Genomic DNA, 18,621 nt, shown 5'->3' on the forward strand with positions numbered 1-18,621 from the left:
ATTTTGTTTTGATGTAAAAATGGCCCAAAATGTCCTTGAAAAAAATCATTGTTTGAGCAGTAACAAAATCTTAACATTTCCCTCCAAAGTGCGTTACACAATAAGTAAACGACCCTATATGAAATTTCTGAATGTTCCCAAAATGTCTTAATTCAGCGCCATACCAGCGTGACTCTGAATTGGTACCAAATTCGGTTCAATTTACTAACTTGAGCTGGCAACATACAACATAATATCTTAAAACACCAATTGTGAGCACATCGGCATGAACAAAACATTCCAAAATAATATTTTCTAATCACATTTCGATTCTAAATCATCAAAACATAAAGAGTCACCCCGCTATCATATCACTATCTTATCAATTGACTGTCAATTCATGAATATTCCAATAGATAAAAAATAAAAGTCTGAAATAACTTTCTCGATAAAAATCAATTCAATAAATCAGAGATGATAATTTAAGTATATAATAGAAAAGCAGCAATAGATTACCGAATTTTTGTTTTGAAGTAACAATTAATGAGTTTCCGGCTTTTTATCAGTACTTGTACGATAATGTCATTCGTAATTTACAACAGGTAATATTAATGAAGTCTACTCAATTTCTTCTAGCTAAATTTCGAGTGTCTCAGTCGCATTTCTATCAATTAAAATTATCTGTGCAAGAGCTTATAATGGATAATTAATGGGGGAATTTTTGGCACATTTTTATTGATTTGAGAGCTTAAACGTGATCGATGTGGCAAAAATAGGTGTCAAGCAGATGATGAGATATTTGATTTATTGATTTGCTATTTTTGTGGAAGAATGTTGACTAATTTTGAATTTTTTATGATCAAAATTGAGTTTATGACCTGTTTATGTTGACGCTATGGCGTTAAAAGTGGATTCTGAGCTATAATACCTGCAGTTGATTATCAGAGCTAACTCTAAACATTTCAAACAATCCCAAAATTTTTAAAATCACAAACATTATATAAAACAAATTTTATTTTCCCTTACAAAATTCTATTCTACAAATATTTTGACCTTATCCTATAAATCCTTAATTTATTGCCTTCAATTCATAAGATTTCATCACATTGTCAACTTTCTTTCCTTTCTGTTGATTGTTTAATGCTGATGACTCATCAATAGCCTCAAATCCATCATATTCTGTCATTTTGTCCAATTTTTCAAGTTCCTCGACATCAACATACTCATATCTAGCAGCAAGAAATGCAAATATAATCATTGCTAAGTAAACAATACCAGCAAACATGAGATATTCATAAGCCATAGATTCAAATAATCTTGTAGACGCAATCAATGCAACAATCAAATTTCCACCGCCAATAATCATTGAAAAGAATGCCTGCAGAACTGACTTCATCTCTTTTGGTGCTTGTGTGTATGCAAATTGTAGGATCTGGACATAAACGAGTACTTCGCCTAATGCCAAGACCATGTGTTGAGGTACCTGCCAAACCATATGTAACTGCTTTTGATCAACTTGGAACTGAACAAGAGCAGCAATCACAAATGCTGTAGCTGATAAGAATCCACCAAGAATGACTCGATGAAGATTGGTTTTGATTCCAATTTTACTCAACAATGGATTAAAGACATATTCACAAAGTGGTACAAAAATCACGACCGAAAGTGCATTGACTAGTGGAACCTGGTCAGGTTTGATGTTGAAATTTCCAATTTGGCCGTCCATTTGACGTGATTGAAATACCCAACGTGATGCTTGTTGGAAATAAAGAGATGCAGTAATGACAAGTGGAGGCAATAGAGCTAAAACATGCAAGACTCGTTTAGTGTCTGCGACAATACGTTTGCCGTATACTTTCTCAGATCTATCAAGCCAATGATTATAGCGGCGTCTGTCAGATGAACCGAATTTTCCTTTGAGGCCATACTACGATAATTTAAAAATTTTTAATGTCAATTCCATATTTTTTAAGTATTTATACTCACCCAAACACAGCCAATGACTTTTGTGAACATATTTCCACTCGGCGTCACCACAACAGCATATTTTCGTCCAAAAGTAAGCAACATAATAGCAAAGAACTTAGCAGCAACAAAGATTCCAAAAATCAAAGGATAACAATCATCTGCACCGAAACATTTCGTCCTTGATCTCAAAAGTGGTCCAACAATCATAGCAATAACACGAGCTGCATTTTGCATGATAAAAAGAAGACCGATGCAGAGTGCAAAGCCTCGTTCTTCTAATGGAAGACGGTACTGATCTCCGCTGTAGGCTGGTAGATTTGGTTCAAGACAACCAATACCGAAGCTGATGAGGAGGAGAGCGACTGTTGTGAATGAGCTGAAATGAATTGGATAATTAATGCTTTGTAAGTCACACAACTAAAAAACTCACTTTATCAAATAACTCAAATAAGCTATCGTCCCCACAGCAAGCAACAAGTTCCCAAGTCCGCCAAGTATTGACATTCCAAAGAACAAAGTCTTAAATCGACCAAGCCAATTGTCTGCAATTATCGCTCCGATTATCCCGAAAAAATAAGAAGCAAAATAAAAGTAATGATAAATAGCTGTCGATGCATGTTCACTAAGGTCGAGTTTTGTGTTGAGGAAGATTGCGAGGATTGCTAGAATGAAAATGTGGAATTATTGTAATAATATGTGAGGTACAGGATGGTTATGTTTAGGGAAAATAGAGTATATCCTAGGTAGGGTCAGATATCATTGTAAAAATTTAAAAAATTGCAATTTTTGGGTTTTTGATTCAAAAAGTTGGAAAATCTTAAAAGTCTTAATTCTCATAATATTTTGAGCTGAGGTATATACAAGGGTAAATCTGGGTATATACCCACTACCATACACAGTTTAAATCAAAATAAATAAAATTCATACCTGCAACACCCATTGAACTGTATCTCTCACAAAGTGCATAAAAAATAATAAACGGCACTGGTTTCGGCATATCTCTGGCTTTGTTTTGATCCATTTTTATTAAATTCGTATGGTTCTAGTGTCTATATTAGCTAAAATATTTGAAAATTCTCAGAAATCTTTTAATTTGCCAACACAATAAATCACACACAAAAATCAATTTCCAGTCAACAATCACCAAAACTCAAATTTCGACTCTCAATAAAACAGTTATTGAGCTAAACTCTTCTAAAACCTTCCAATTTCTTATCTAATCAATTGACTGTTTTTTACACCAAGTGGCTAATTAATCAACTGATAAGAATTTCGTTTCACTCGTCTTTGTTGCATCATTAATTCGTAACTTTTTTTTGTCGGTAGTGCACTTGACAGATATTCGGGAAATGATTAGGCTTGGTTTTTGTTATGATTGGATTGTTATGGAATGTTTCTTGGATTATATATTGGTGTGTAAGTTAGATTTTTCGAGGAATTTTTTTTAAAATTTAGAGCTCATTTATATGCTTTCCCGAAATCTTTTGACTCGGGAAGGGACCGGGACTGAACATTTTCTGGATTTACCAGTCCCGTAGTCTAATATCGGCTCACACCGTTTCATGACGTGAGTATATTGTAACTGCTATTTTTTGGAAAAAAAGACACACAGTCACAGAATATGATGAGTTGGAACAACTGCAGTTCTCATCCGCTCAAGAATCTATCATAACCATTAATGGTCATTACTCCAAAGTTCACGTCTCATAACATTAAACTAATTAATTACCCAAATCATTTACATTAATCATAACCATAACCAATTTTATTTAATTCATCAACAAATGAGTTTCTGTCTTTCAGTTCAAATGCAACAAACAGTTAATATTTATGCAAATCAATTATGAACATGCAAATATTGTGTGCATCACGAATGAGCTTCAGCTTAAATAATTATGAACAAGCATAGGAAGACAGCAGCGATATAGAAGAATGAGAAATGTGAAATTAAATTGTGGAATTGGAAGAAGAACAAAAAAAGCAGAATTATTATGATGAAAAAAATAATGAATAAAGAAAAGAGAAAAAAAAATTGGTTTCATTTGTTTGAATAATCGTCAGCAGAATATTGTAGACAAATCCGTCCGCGAAATGAGACAGAAAAACATTTTAATTGAGCGCAAAAGCATTGTTCGATTTCATTAACCTTTATTATACATTTTCTCCATTGTTGTCGCAAAAATGCAAAAAAGTAAAATAAACAAATTTGATGAGGAAAATGACAGGGATGTATCATGTGTTGCTGTTTATCTTAGACTTCTAAAAGTCTCTAATAAAAAGACAAAAAGTGTCCAAAAATACATCATTTAAATTAAGAGTTTCCAGCAGGAGCGTATCCCCCTCAAAAAAATTGGTAGAATCCTGAACATATCCGAGAGCACATAAAGACTTTAACTAGTAAAGAACAAGTTGATATCCAGCTAATGACTATTTCTAACGTACTTTTATCCAATCAAGCTTAACCTCAAAATAGGAAGATCACAACTCTGATGATAGATCTTCAAAATCCCTACTACAAGTCTACATCACCAAGACAATCAAGCCCTCAAAGTAAGAATCAACGAGAACAGCAAAGTTAATTGTTTGACATTTTTCACAAAGCCAACAAATAAGCGCAATCGAATACTCGCTAAAAACAAACAAAAGAAGCAGCAGCAACAGCAAATCAACGACATTTCATTTATGTTTATTGTGTATTTATATACATCGCATGACGAGATGATAATGTTATGAGATTGATGACTGACAGTTGAAATGAACATTTTTATGTATTTTTTGTACTCATAAATCTTTCCACAAACTCTAGTACGGACGATGAAAACGGACAGACACGGATGATGATGATGATGAAGAGTAGAAAAGAGTGAAAAAAATCCGGTAGCTGGAAATGAAACCACACACTGTCCAGCCCTAAAATCCGCTCAGATGAGTTCACTTGTAATATATTTATGTGGAAGTTATGACAGCTTTTGGGGGTTGGCAAGTGCTGACGTTTTGCAGCATTTTTTTGCTTGCTTTCCTTCCTTCGTTCTTTTTACTGTATATCTGTTTATCTACTGCCTTTTTTTCATATGAATAAGGTATGGATATGATGATTCTGTGGAAAGAAAGGCAGTGACTAAAAGGTTGGATTTGATAATTAATTATTATCATCAAGGTATCTTTTGGAATGAGATGTTGGGAGAATCGATGTTATTTTTAAACCTTAACATCTTCTGGTGGGTTTTATGAATTCAGCATGAATTTTATGGATCAAAGTGAAGCTTTGGGTATCTTATATGATTAATTTATTCAGCAAATCCGAATAAAATTGAGCAAAAATTTGTCAGAAAAGTATAGTCAGCACTATCAATTCATACGGTTCACTCCTTAATTAGACACTAAATTCGAAATAAATTGACAACTGTTCAAACAGACACAAACCTCAATCCAAATTATAATACAAAATAATCCTCATTAACACGGCTGACTCATTAAAATTAATCCATAATAATTCAATTTCCATCATTATTAAATCAACACACCCCAAACATAACGGTCATTAAATGCGCATATGGGATTTGGATTAATATTTGATTAATTTCCACTTTACTTTTGTTCCTTTTTGTCTGTTTACATGTCATAAAAAACTCTATTGTCAACATAAAGTTCCAATTAATGATTTCGGTTTTTTTTTTGTGTCAGCAACCTCATTAGGTAGTAACAATTATTCGTTATTTGTTGGCTCATTTGTTTGGCTGTGGCTTAATAAAATTGGTGATTATTGGAAAGGACGAATGAGAATTTAGATTAATTCAGGTCGATAATTATGGTGGATATGTGGACATGAATGTGTATGTATGGACAGGGGCGTTGTCAGAAATTTTTTGAATGGATTTTGGGCTTTTTTTCGAGATTTGTGAGGTTTTCATCCCCCAAATCTTCCTCCTCCTGAATACGCCTCTTTGAATAGATGCATGAATATGTATATGAATATATGAATGATAAAGGATTGTCTGAAATGTTAAATATAATCACTAAATTAATAACACCAACTTCACTTAGCCCTATAATCAAAGCCAAATTTTAACCAAAAATTTAATCAAAATCAACACTTATTATTCAATAGTAACAACCTCTTCCAAAATGACAATGAGAACGTCTGGACAGTTTGAGATCACGTCTTATTTTGCTAAAGCTTTTCTAAAAATTCATTTAATTTATTATTCAAAATTTTAATTAGGAAATGAGTCGCGAGAAGTGGCATGCTGAAATAAATTTAGATGTACTGAGGTTGTAATTAGATTCAAATCCAAGCAAAATATAATTCGTTATAACTAGATAATGCCAAATTAGTTTGACTAGTAAGATTGCCATAGAGGTTGCCAAAGTGACTGGTTACAACATATCAAGGTTGCGAACCTGAAAGAATTAATTGAAATGATCTAAAATTATTAAAACTGACAAAAAAAGTGAAATGTTGAATACAAAACCGAAACAATTAATGTCCATCTCCACTAAATTTTCACGTCTATTAACCTTCATCCCACCATTTACATCCCAACTACATTTAATGAGAGAGCGTGAAAAAAAAATTACCACCAGACGCAAAAAATGAGACAAATAAATGAAAATTAAGAAAACAATGCTGACTATGATAAGAGAGGCTACTAGAAAAAATTGTATAATTTCACAATGATGCTATGCTTCATTAGTCTCAATTAATTGTTTGAACGCGACGCGTCGCAAAATTTCTTTTCATTATTTTAGATTTTTTTTTTGAATTTTTAAGAAAATTGTGGATTGTGTTGACAGATTTTGAGGATACCAAACTGGATATGATTTTGTATGATTTGTTTATTTTATTTAACTCTGCACTTTTGTACTTTGTTTGATAATTTGACACCAGCTATTGTGACTTTGGTCCCAAAATCTGCTGATCTGTTCTGTATTAAGACAGAAAGTGTCAAAAAGTTAGTAATTAAATAAGCAAAGAAAGTGTACAAGATTGAGAAAACTTAGTGAAAATTAGTAAAAAGTAAGAAAAACTCCCGAACGACCCAGTGTGCTAGCTAGGACACTGATATCTTAACGTATTAACGAGAAGCTGCGAAATTGTTCTGTCAGCCAGTGATAAACTAAATGAAAATATCTGGAAATAAAATTTAAAATTACCAAATAGAAACGGCGTAGGTGCATGGACCCGACGGAATATTCCGCGGAACATATTCCGCGGAAGAAAATTCCCCGGAATAATCTTCCGCGGAAGTAAATTCCACGGAAGTTTCTTCCGCGTAATATATTCCACGGAATAAGTTCCGCGGTATTTTATTCCGCTAAAATAATTTTTTAAAAATTGTACCGCGGAAGAAAATACCGCGGAACAATATTCCGCGGAACTTTATTCCGCTGAAAATTTTTTAAAAATTTGTTCCCCGGAACATTCTTCCGGGGAATTTTGTTCCACGGAACTTTCTTCCCCGGAATTTTGTTCCACGGAACTTTCTTCCGCGGAATTTGTTCCGAAGAAGTTTTCATATAATTTTTTTTTCTTGACTTATCAAAAATTTAAATTTTTAAATGACATTACGGAGTGGTTAAACAGATCGCAGTATCTTTTCGCCGTTAGCGGACCCCCGGAAAATCAATTCTGTTCTATTCTATTCTAATTAAAAATTTGTTGGATCTGAACTTTCAACAATTTTTGACAAATATTAAATCACAAATTATTGGTGCCTAATAATAATAGCATTGATGTGGAATAACTTCACTTGAGGAGTAAATCGCGAGTCAGGAATAATGTCGAAATTGTATTTTCCATCGGGTGGTAATTACTTCACATGCACCTACAAAGTGTAAGTAAAGTTATTCCGACATGGTGCAGGAATAACTTCACTTCAAGTTTCTCTGGATTTCGATAGTTCTAATTTTTTTTTTACCTAAATATGATTTGCTAATTTTAGTAAAGTGTTGTTGAAAATGTCTCAATCAGCATGTTGGAGCATGTCTGTGAAGTACGCGGGAGTAAGTTGTTTGATTGCAATGAAAATAGGCCTAAATTACATCTATGATACATCTATTTACGTCCTGCATTTAAATATTTTCGTCCAATCTCAGATGTTATAGCTACTCATAATATTTACCTTTTTCTTAAAATCTCAGAAATTAAGTGTATTAAAATATTTAAAATCAAAAGTAAAAGAATAGAATAGATCTGATTTCATATATAACATGATAATATTACTTTTTTTAACGCGATGAAATGGCGGCCAATGATTTTTTTTAACAAATGAAAGATGCGCCAGACCTTTCTCTACAGACATAAAGTTCATAGTGGAATCAGAACCACGCTATTGTCAGCTTATTGCCTTTAGCCTACAAAGGAAGGCAGAGAGTCGCGGTTCGATTGCGTATGTTTCGAAAAATGAGAGGCGAAAAACTTTCTTCTGCCGAGTCTCGAACTCATGACCGCTTGGTTTATATCATACAGGATATCATATTAAATAGATACTGCAGTATAATATTATTCCACCACCAAGCCACTTCGACTCAAACAACTTACTCCCGCGTACTTCACAGACATGCTCCAACATGCTGATTGAGACATTTTCAACAACACTTTACTAAAATTAGCAAATCATATTTAGGTTAAAAAAATTAGAACTATCGAAATCCAGAGAAACTTGAAGTGAAGTTATTCCTGCACCATGTCGGAATAACTTTACTTACACTTTGTAGGTGCATGTGAAGTAATTACCACCCGATGGAAAATACAATTTCGACATTATTCCTGACTCGCGATTTACTCCTCAAGTGAAGTTATTCCACATCAATGCTATTATTATTAGGCACCAATAATTTGTGATTTAATATTTGTCAAAAATTGTTGAAAGTTCAGATCCAACAAATTTTTAATTAGAATAGAATAGAACAGAATTGATTTTCCGGGGGTCCGCTAACGGCGAAAAGGTACTGCGATCTGTTTAACCACTCCGTAATGTCATTTAAAAATTTAAATTTTTGAGAAGTCAAGAACAAAAATTATATGAAAACTTTTTCGGAACAAATTCCGGGGAAGAAAGTTCCCTGGAACAAAATTCCCCGGAAGAAAATACCGCGGAACAAAATTCCCCGGAAGAATGTTCCGGGGAACAAATTTTTAAAAAATTTCCAGCGGAATAAAGTTCCGCGGAATATTGTTCCGCGGTATTTTCTTCCGCGGTACAATTTTTAAAAAATTATTTTAGCGGAATAAAATACCGCGGAACTCATTCCGTGGAATATATTACGCGGAAGAAACTTCCGTGGAATTTACTTCCGCGGAAGATTATTCCGGGGAATTTTCTTCCGCGGAATATGTTCCGTGGAATATTCCGTCGGGTCCATGCACCTATGTACGTTAAAATACATGGACATGTTGAATTACACACAGAAAAAAGGGTTCAAAAAAAGTTTGGCGAGAACCGAACGGAAAGAAAAAATTAATTCGTATGGAGGTCATTAAGATAATGATTTTAATATTGAAGTGGAAGAGCATGAAATTTGTTCGGGAAATTGCTCAAATTGAAGCAAGGGTTGACCTATTAAAATTATTGTAATCATGAATACTGTCGACGTAATGATAGGTAAGAATGTTTTTTACATGAACATTTCATGTATGTTACTTTTAATTTGAATTGCGTTGGGGATTATGGAAGTGATTTTTAACAGTTAGTTTAGCTTGAAAATTACTGAGATTTTTTGAAATTTTGTCCTGTAAATTAAAATTAATTGAAGATTGAAGAACATTTCAAAATTAAGAACCTTATTTAATGAGCCAAATTGCATGCAAAAAGCAAGCAAAAAAATCCATTAAACCCAAATAAATATTCCAACACTTTTCCCAAGCAATTTAATCTCTATATCACTTCAAGGAGAAATTATTCATTCAACCAGCTCTTAAATATATATATAAAAAAAATCAATTTAATGAGAAATTTAATCTCATTCACAATGTGTGTGCTTTGTTTCTGTTTTGTCTAATTCAGCAGTCGAGAGTTTATAACCAGTTCTACACATATTCGCATCACCAATTCTTTTTATTACATTTTTCCCCATATCCACTACATATGAATTTTCTCTCGTTTTTTTCTGTATTATTAACATACAATGTTGAGCCATCGATTTTAATGTGAAAAGTTTAGCGAGTCGGAAAAAACAACATTCAGAGAAAGAGTAAGAGAGATGTAGAGTGAGAGAATAGCATGCACACATGTACATGAGACAAACAAAAACGAGCGAACGGCATGAGGTTGAAAGTTGAACACAGAAAAAAAATAACAGAGTAAGAAGAAAGAATAACAACGGCAGCATCAGCGGTAACATAAAGCTCAAATCGTGTATGTTTATGTTCATTTCTATTTTTCACCAGATGCATTACAATAAAGTAAAGCAAACGGTGGTAGTGAATCAGTCTGATTCTGGCGAATTATCTCCATCGATATGATGCTAGGTAGTAACTCGACTCTATGTCATTGCTATTGATATTGCTTCAAAAAAATAACTGAGAATATACTAAGTTGTGTAAGCATTGGAAAAAAAAAAGTTTATCGCACAGAAAATAATAAGAAAATCATCAACAGAAGCGATAAACAACAGGAGGGTGAAGCGCAATAAAAATCGATTTGTAAAATGATAAGGCGAAGTATGTTGCTGCTGTTCTAACATTTATTCGAAATTCGAGCTTTAAACAGATAGTGAAACACAAAAAAGTATAAAAATCGACAGCAACAAGGAATGAGTGGAAAAAAAATTTCTCATATTTCAAGATCGGAAAATAAATAAATAATTAAACCGTTGGTAATTAATCATACGGTTGTATTTCTATCCATTTTATCTTCCTTCGTCAGCAATTTTTCATTTTATACTCATCCATAGACGAAAAATAGTCGAGAAATATTTCATTCAAGTTTAATTTTTTTTTTTATCATCCCCATTCGATTTTGATGCAGCAATGTGATGCCTCTGACTATCATTTTAATTCATTTCAACTCTGTTCAATGTGCTCAATGAATTTGAGAAATGCTATATTATGCTAGGCTAGATATGTAGATAGATGGATGGATTTGAAAAAAAGTACATAGCGAGAAGATATGCAGGAACAAAAAAAAAAAAACAACAGCAATAATCAATTTTCATTGTCATCAGATAGCAAAGAGTGAGAGAGAAACGATTAGATATGAGCAATGAGGCATGAAAAATATGAGAATGTAAGGTGATTGGATTTTGTCGTTACGTTAATCTTGTGCTGATGTAATGAAGCACTTTATGTGATTATACGAAAATTGGGGTAATGTGATGATAATTGAAATTCTGATGAAGGTTTCAACTTTTCTCGTAAATTATGTCTAACTTTTAATTTAAGCTTGCCGTATGTTAGGTTAGTACGGGTCAGTTTAATGCATAAAATTACTGATAGATTTGGGACACATTGAAGAAATTTAATGGAAGTCCAGCATTGAAATCAGAAAATTCATTCATAATCTACCCAAAAATAACTCTTAAACTTCAAACTAATTTTTTAACTGCAATAATCCATCAAAAAAAACTAATTTTTTCCATTAAATATAAGTTCCATGTCATCAGTGTCTCATCTTGTCTTTTTTAAGAACTAAACTTTTTTGGTAAAGCAATCTCTGATCTCATTTCCCCTCATGATTCCCTCTAATTTCCTCTCTCATCTACTGCTATGTGACAAAATACGAAAAAAAAACCGCAAACTATAGTAAACGACATTTTAATGAATTTTTATGACTCGTGATGGCAACATCTCACAATGTGCCAAAACTATAATAAATTATCATACATTTTTACTGTGTTTTACCAACAGTAAAATTATATAGATATAGATATAGACATCGATTAAAAATGGGAAAAATACAAACGAGCAGGCATTGTCGCCACAATTTCCATATTTTTTTTCCTACATAAATTAACCATCATGGAAATTTTTAGCAACAACACACAAAAAAAAAGTTTAATATTTTCACAAATATCCAAAAATGTGGAGAAAAAAAAATTTCCATTTTTTTAGGGGGCACACCCATCCTAAACCAAAATATTTTTTGTCAATTAACTTATAAACTCATTCTATTTTTCTATAATATTGTCACAGAATATTCAATGTAAAAAAATATATATTTTTCATGAATAATACAACAGCAATATAAAAATATACACAAAAAAAAAAAAATTATTCGGGTTCATATTGTCGTAACCAGAAAAAGGAGTATAGGAAACCACTGAAAAATAATATCAGAAAAAGCGGCACATACAATTGGGAAAAACACATTGAAATTATACGTGCCAGTATTTTAAATGGCATACACATGATTACTATTGGTCAACATTCGCTACTGCTGTTGCTTTTCCGAATTAAAATGAATAAAAAAAGGTTATAGAATATATAAAAAATTCCACTTGGCTGTTGCTACTTTTCCATTCAATATAAAATATAATTTTATGTATTAGAAAAATTGTGAATTGTGTGACATATTGAGTGAGGGCAATAAAATCTACTCGAGTGTGGGAAAAAAATATGAAATAAAAAAACAAAAATATAAATTATAGAGGACGTCACAGACTATTGAAAATTTAAATTTATGTTTTCCAATTTTCAAAAATTACAAGTCAATATATGCATAGAATTTTTTTTTAATGTTTGATATCCATGGACTACGGTCGTTGTAATTATGGGGATATGAAATTGAGATTTTGTTGTATTTTTATGAGCGATTTGGATTGTTTTGGATATATTTTATGGTATTATACTCAAGGGGATAAAAGGGATATTTAAAAATGGCCGAATGTCCATCACGATGCCAGCATGCCTTTGAATCCAACCAGATTTGATGAATTCCGGCTCCACCCATCGTCAATTCAGAATTCTTGCTAGTTTTGATCAACAATAATTAATATGAGCCACTTAGAGACTTAACAACCTTAAACATTGAGAATAAGTCAAAAAATTCAAATTTTTAAAAAATCTTGTCAGATATCAGATACCATAAAAGTTACCATCCCTTTAATCAACAGTTTTCTGCTCAAACCACCAACATTCATATTATACATATGTATACATCCCGCATACATATTCCCATTAATTTTCACTATTTTTCTGACTTCTCCTTCCTATTTCACTTGATGGCGGCAGGAGTCCGCATATATACATATATATACAATATAAAATTGTTTCTATATACATATATACACACACCGAACAACAATAATCATTATGGAGATGCTCGCTTAATAAGTTTGGCACCGATATGTCAAATAGCAGCTCATTTGTATGCATGATACACACTCTATACTATAAGTTCAACATGCACACACACAAACAATGCCACATACGCACATGAGTATCGTGGAAAATAGAAATGACATGAGGGGAAACAACTAGCTGTTGCTTTATAATATTCTAAGGCTCAAATGCTTTGTCTAGATGAAATCTTGTAATTATTACAGTATTCTAAATGTGAAGTCTTCAAGATAGTTAGGAAAATACATAACATGATACTAAAGCCCCTTCTGGGGATTATTAGTGATTCCATATGCATTTCGACGACATTTCAACACAGTTTTTTTTTGTATCCTTCATGTCCTTCGTCTCTGAACATTTTCAATCGGATTAGTTTTTTTTTCTCTTTTATGTATGCGATTTTACCAAGCAAAAACGACTGCTATCTATTTCATCTAGTAATAGAGAGTCAGATAGCCAACATACCCACATAATTCACTGAATCTACTGATGTCGTATATTCTTACATACATTCATACATATTATTTCCCCCCTTTCTTGTTCGAACAGAATAAAAAAGAATCCATGTAAAAGTATCGATATGTTGTTAGTTTATAGATTGAACTTTATCTGATTCTATGTAATATATTTTTTGTGTATATGGTTCTCTTTGACTTAAAGTAAGACTTTGCTTTACATTTATTGCATCAAAAGAATTGGACGGAAAATTCATTTGAAGAATTATTGCATTTTAAGTGGTTAATTAAATTGAATTTTACAAAATTCAACTGAAAAGCTTTATTGAATAAGTCCGTCATATAAAAACTATCTATGCAACCTCCTTTTCAATCAGAACATCCGCTTTAAAGAGAAAAAAAAGAAAATAAATGTCGATGATGGTAGAAAGGGCAACAAAGAGTAAGTCAGATAGATTGAGAACAAAATTACCATAATAGAATTGATTTTCGTTTGCTTCTATTCTACTTGACTACTGTTTCGATTGAATATATATGTTTTGGGTTTCCTTTTTTCTCATCTTACTTCCTGCTTCCATTTATTTCTTTTCTTTCTTTTTTTGTGTCTTGCCAGAAATGTCAACGACGTCGAATAATGAGAGAAGTTGCTTCTTTAGTTGAAAACAAAAAAAAAAGGACAAAAAAATTGATATCTATGGAATAAATAAATAAGAGAGCATCGAAGAAGTTTATTCTTATTATTGAAATCTAGACAATGTGGTCTTCGTATTGACATTTAATTCGTGGAAATGAAATCAACAGTTTCTGGGTTTTTAAGAAATGAAGAAATTTTATAAAGAAGTGAATAATTTAGTTAAGAGATCTGTTTAGTAAGATTGTCGTTATTTAGAGTAGAAAATAGATAATTGAATGATCCAAAATAGCACAAGATGGTAAATCGAATCAAAATCCGACTCAGACTGTAGTAGAGTGCTGGATCTGGCATTTTCAGAATTACATTAGGCTGAGTTTGGATTTTTAATAGATTTTTGCTATTTAGAGCTCATTTGAACTCATCTTCAATTATCCCAAAGCATTTATTTTATGTCACTATATTGTAGCTTTTATAGTAAATTTTTAATAGAATTTTCTCAAACAATATGCAACCTACAAACCTTAGCTTTCCATTATTCATTATATGACGTACACAAGTCGATCTTCATACATATTTATAATTAAAAACCTACATTCATCAATATTTATTTACAAAGAAACAAAAGAGTGCTTCAACTAAAGAAGTGAAGATTGATTTGAAAAGTTTCTGGTTTGTTTTGTTTTTTTTCCTCTTTTAATCAATACATACAATCAGCTTGTGTGTAGGATAACAAATAAACAAGGCTATTCGAAATAAATTAATTGTTCAGGTTCTTCATCGATGTGCTTATTGTTGTAAAAATACACCATAATGTTCAGGAAAAATGCTGTTCAAATTAAAAGATTTCAAAGTTAAAAGCTATATTTAAAACTAATCATGCTGAAACATTCATTTAAGCAAATAAAATTATTCACTTTGACTTTCTGATTTTTGTTCAATGAACTGCTCATGAAATATGCATTGGACATCAGCATCGACCACTTGTGTACAATTCCAAAAAAAAAAATAAAATCTCGTTCAATAAAATCATTTACATTGCTCAATTTTCAGAGATTTTGGATACAATAGAAATGAATAAAATATATGAAAAAAAAAAGAGTCAAAAAACGATGAAATGAAATGCAAAAAGAACGTGCTTGTTTTCTCTCATTTGAAAATCCAAAACTATTGTGCACACAAGGAGCATGAAGATGCTTTAAAACACTTTACGGCCATTACCTGCTGACAAAACTAAAGAAGTCTTTTGGAAAAATTTGTCGGATAATCTAGGAAAAATGAGTGAATAAAGCGCATTTTTAAAAATGTTGCAAACCTTAGCACGAATGTGAAGGACAGTCATCATGTAAAGCGACAGTAGATTCACTCAATCAGTCTAGTAACAAAAATTCAACCCTCAACAATTCACATCAATTTCATGTCACATCGTCCAAAAAACGTCCACAATAAGTGCAAAATTATATGTACAATTTGAGACGACTGTCTCGAAATGATTCGATGGTGAGATGTGAGTCAGTAATTTAACTGTTATTATGTCTAAGGGAACGTAGATAGAGATGAATATAAAGGAAAATCACTGGACATGCAGCAGTACTCACAATAGTGGTGAGCATATTGTTAAAAATATATACAGTATCTTTTTTTGGTTTAGATAGCAGAATGGCAAATAGCAACAAACGACCAATGTATATAGAGTGCGGTGAATAGTGACCACTTTCGTACGTGAGCTCGTTATAAAAAAATCTCAGGCATTTCGTGACATTTTTAAAATTCTCTCTCAAATGTTCAGATTAAAAAATGTTGCATTCCTGCCTTTTTTGCAATTTTATTTTTTTTTCGGTGTGTTCAGGCTTTGAATTTTTTTATATGTCAAGTGGGACTTGAACAATTGTGAAAAATTTTATTTGCCGTCCCATGAACAAAGAAATGTTGGAAAAATTACAGGAAGAAGATTGCCATAAAAAAACTAGCAAATTGTGCAAAAAAGTAGGCATTCAGTCATTCATTACATATCATACAATCCTCACAAACTATAATTTTCTCGACAACATTCTATTCCCGTAGAAATGTGAGAAGCAAGCAGTTGCAATCATGCCACTATATGTTTTGGTGAGTGTATGTTATATGACTCTTCATTTTAATGCCATCATTATATTCGTATTTTTTTGCTGCTCAATGGATATATAGCATATGTGAGGCATATAAAGCAAATGAAAGTTTTGCCACATTGTCTATCATTATAAAATGTGGATTGTACTATGATAACATCATCATTATCATCGTAATAAACATTTCATTTTCTTTTAGTGAAGTGAAGAAACAATAAAAAAAAAAATTTATAACAATCTACTGAAGCATTATACATTGTTTGATGGTCTTTATGTGCTTATATGGCGGAGAGGATACATTGAAATTAGTAAGGATATGTGGTGCATAATTTTGTGTAAACTTTTGAGGAATTATTGTAAAATTATGGAGTTTTGAGTAGCATTAAGGATAATTCTGATGTCTGAAGGTGAATTTGAGCTTTGTGCAGCGGTTCCTTGCAAATTCTCCAATTTTTACTCATTCTTACAACATTTATCAATTTAATAAGCCATTACACAACTCAATCACTGTCAGATACTTCATTTAAAATACTAAATTTAATGGAAACCTAGTTATTAAATTAATTTATGCTGAATAAGACGAAAATAATCAGGAAACCCGATACGACAGTCCAAAAACCATTGATGATTATAACATTTCAATATAATTATCACCTATCAAAATCTCATTAGATATGTCATAAATTCCTTGCTGCCGAAAATACAAATAATGAGCCATGTACATCCGCCATTGCATTAAATGTTATTGCTATTGTTCATTAAGTAACGTCTCATACTTCCAACATTAACAATTTCTTCATTAAATCGAACAGCTTTTACTTCATTTAATGATAGCACATACAATATAAATTTCTTTAGTCATTCATTTATTTTTCATTTCGCTTGCTTGTGTCTCTCTCTCTATCTATCTTGTCTTTTCATTCTCTAGTTATTATTTTTGATGACATGACGTCGTAATGATGATTATGGGGATTCAAAAAATAAATGGTGTCAATATTGTTATTCTGCATTAATGGCTTGAGAATAATTCATGGACGATGTTATGCTCATGGATTGTTATTTTGTTCCTAGCTAGCTAGAAAAATGAACATTTCGCATTTCATTAAAAATGATATAAGAAGATGGAATATAATGATGTAATATAGCAGTAAAAAGACAGTTATGATTAAATGAATCGCACATTCAAGAAGGGATGAAATGGGATAGAAGATTGGACGATGTCAAGGACGGAAAGTGGGAAAATATAAGATTATCAATTGTAATTTCTTATGAGTTATTTCACATGATCATTGATGTTTTTTAGAGTAAGTGTGTTGCAAATTGCTGAAGCTTGATTGCATTTTTTGGATTCTTTGAATGTTCTGGAAGTTCTGATGTCAGTTAAGCAACTGCTTCATAAAAATCAACATCGAAATTCCCAATCAAATACGCAACATGCTTGAATTTTCCACAAAGCTAAAAAATCCATCAGAATAAGTTCCAAAGAAAATCCTCACAATACCATTCAAAATTTTCACATTATCCACAACAAATGGAAAAAAAAAAATCTTCTTCAATTTGATTTTTCAATTCACAAGAAATCCTCAAATATTTGAAAGATTCATTCACAAAATCGAGAATTGTCATTGAAGAAATCCTCAAAATTAAGCATCAGACACATATCGACTGATTTCCATGTTGTTTAACTTTACGATCGAATAGTTCACTTCATATTGAAAGTGTTTATCGTTAGATTATCGATACAAAATCCATTTATGAGTGTATGAATGATAATGTTTTTGATTGTGGCTTGCTGTACAAATCGATATTTTGTTGATTTGAGAAGGAGGCAAAGTTATCTACTTAAATTTTTTTTGTATATCATCCATAAATAAAGAACGAAAGGGAATAAGAATCATCAAACCACATTTTTATATTGTTTTACGATGCTTTTACGATTTATCTCGTTTCTTCTGTGTATATAACCATGGATTTATAAGTGTATGAAATGAATGGGATGTAGAAAGATTTTTCAAACATTACGAAACGGGGATAATAAAAATAAAACAGCACAAAAAAAAGCGCAAAGAGAATGAGAGAATCTTAAGGCAAAACATATATATATCGTTCATCGGCACACATGGAAAATTATAGCTATTTCATATATGAAAATACTTTTTTATGTGAAATTTTTCCTTTCTCACTCTCCCCGTTCACTTTTTG

The 18,621-nt window shown here is 31.8% G+C and overlaps 1 protein-coding gene across 1 annotated transcript; it reads right to left on the reverse strand.

Moving 5' to 3' along the window:
- Positions 1-957: 957 nt before the first annotated feature.
- Positions 958-3,116, reverse strand: LOC139085660 (peptide transporter family 1-like). The gene is made up of 4 exons (XM_070633772.1): positions 2,875-3,116; positions 2,378-2,609; positions 1,966-2,323; positions 958-1,906 (listed from the first exon to the last, which is right to left on the reverse strand). The coding sequence occupies exons 1-4, from the start codon at positions 2,966-2,968 to the stop codon at positions 1,049-1,051; spliced, it is 1,542 nt and encodes a 513-aa protein (XP_070489873.1). The 5' UTR covers positions 2,969-3,116; the 3' UTR covers positions 958-1,048.
- Positions 3,117-18,621: the final 15,505 nt, after the last annotated feature.

Source organism: Chironomus tepperi, unplaced genomic scaffold (genome assembly GCF_022539635.2).
Source record: "Chironomus tepperi strain 1889 unplaced genomic scaffold, CSIRO-AGI_Ctep_v1 contig_79, whole genome shotgun sequence".
NCBI classification, from domain to species: domain Eukaryota; kingdom Metazoa; phylum Arthropoda; class Insecta; order Diptera; family Chironomidae; genus Chironomus; species Chironomus tepperi.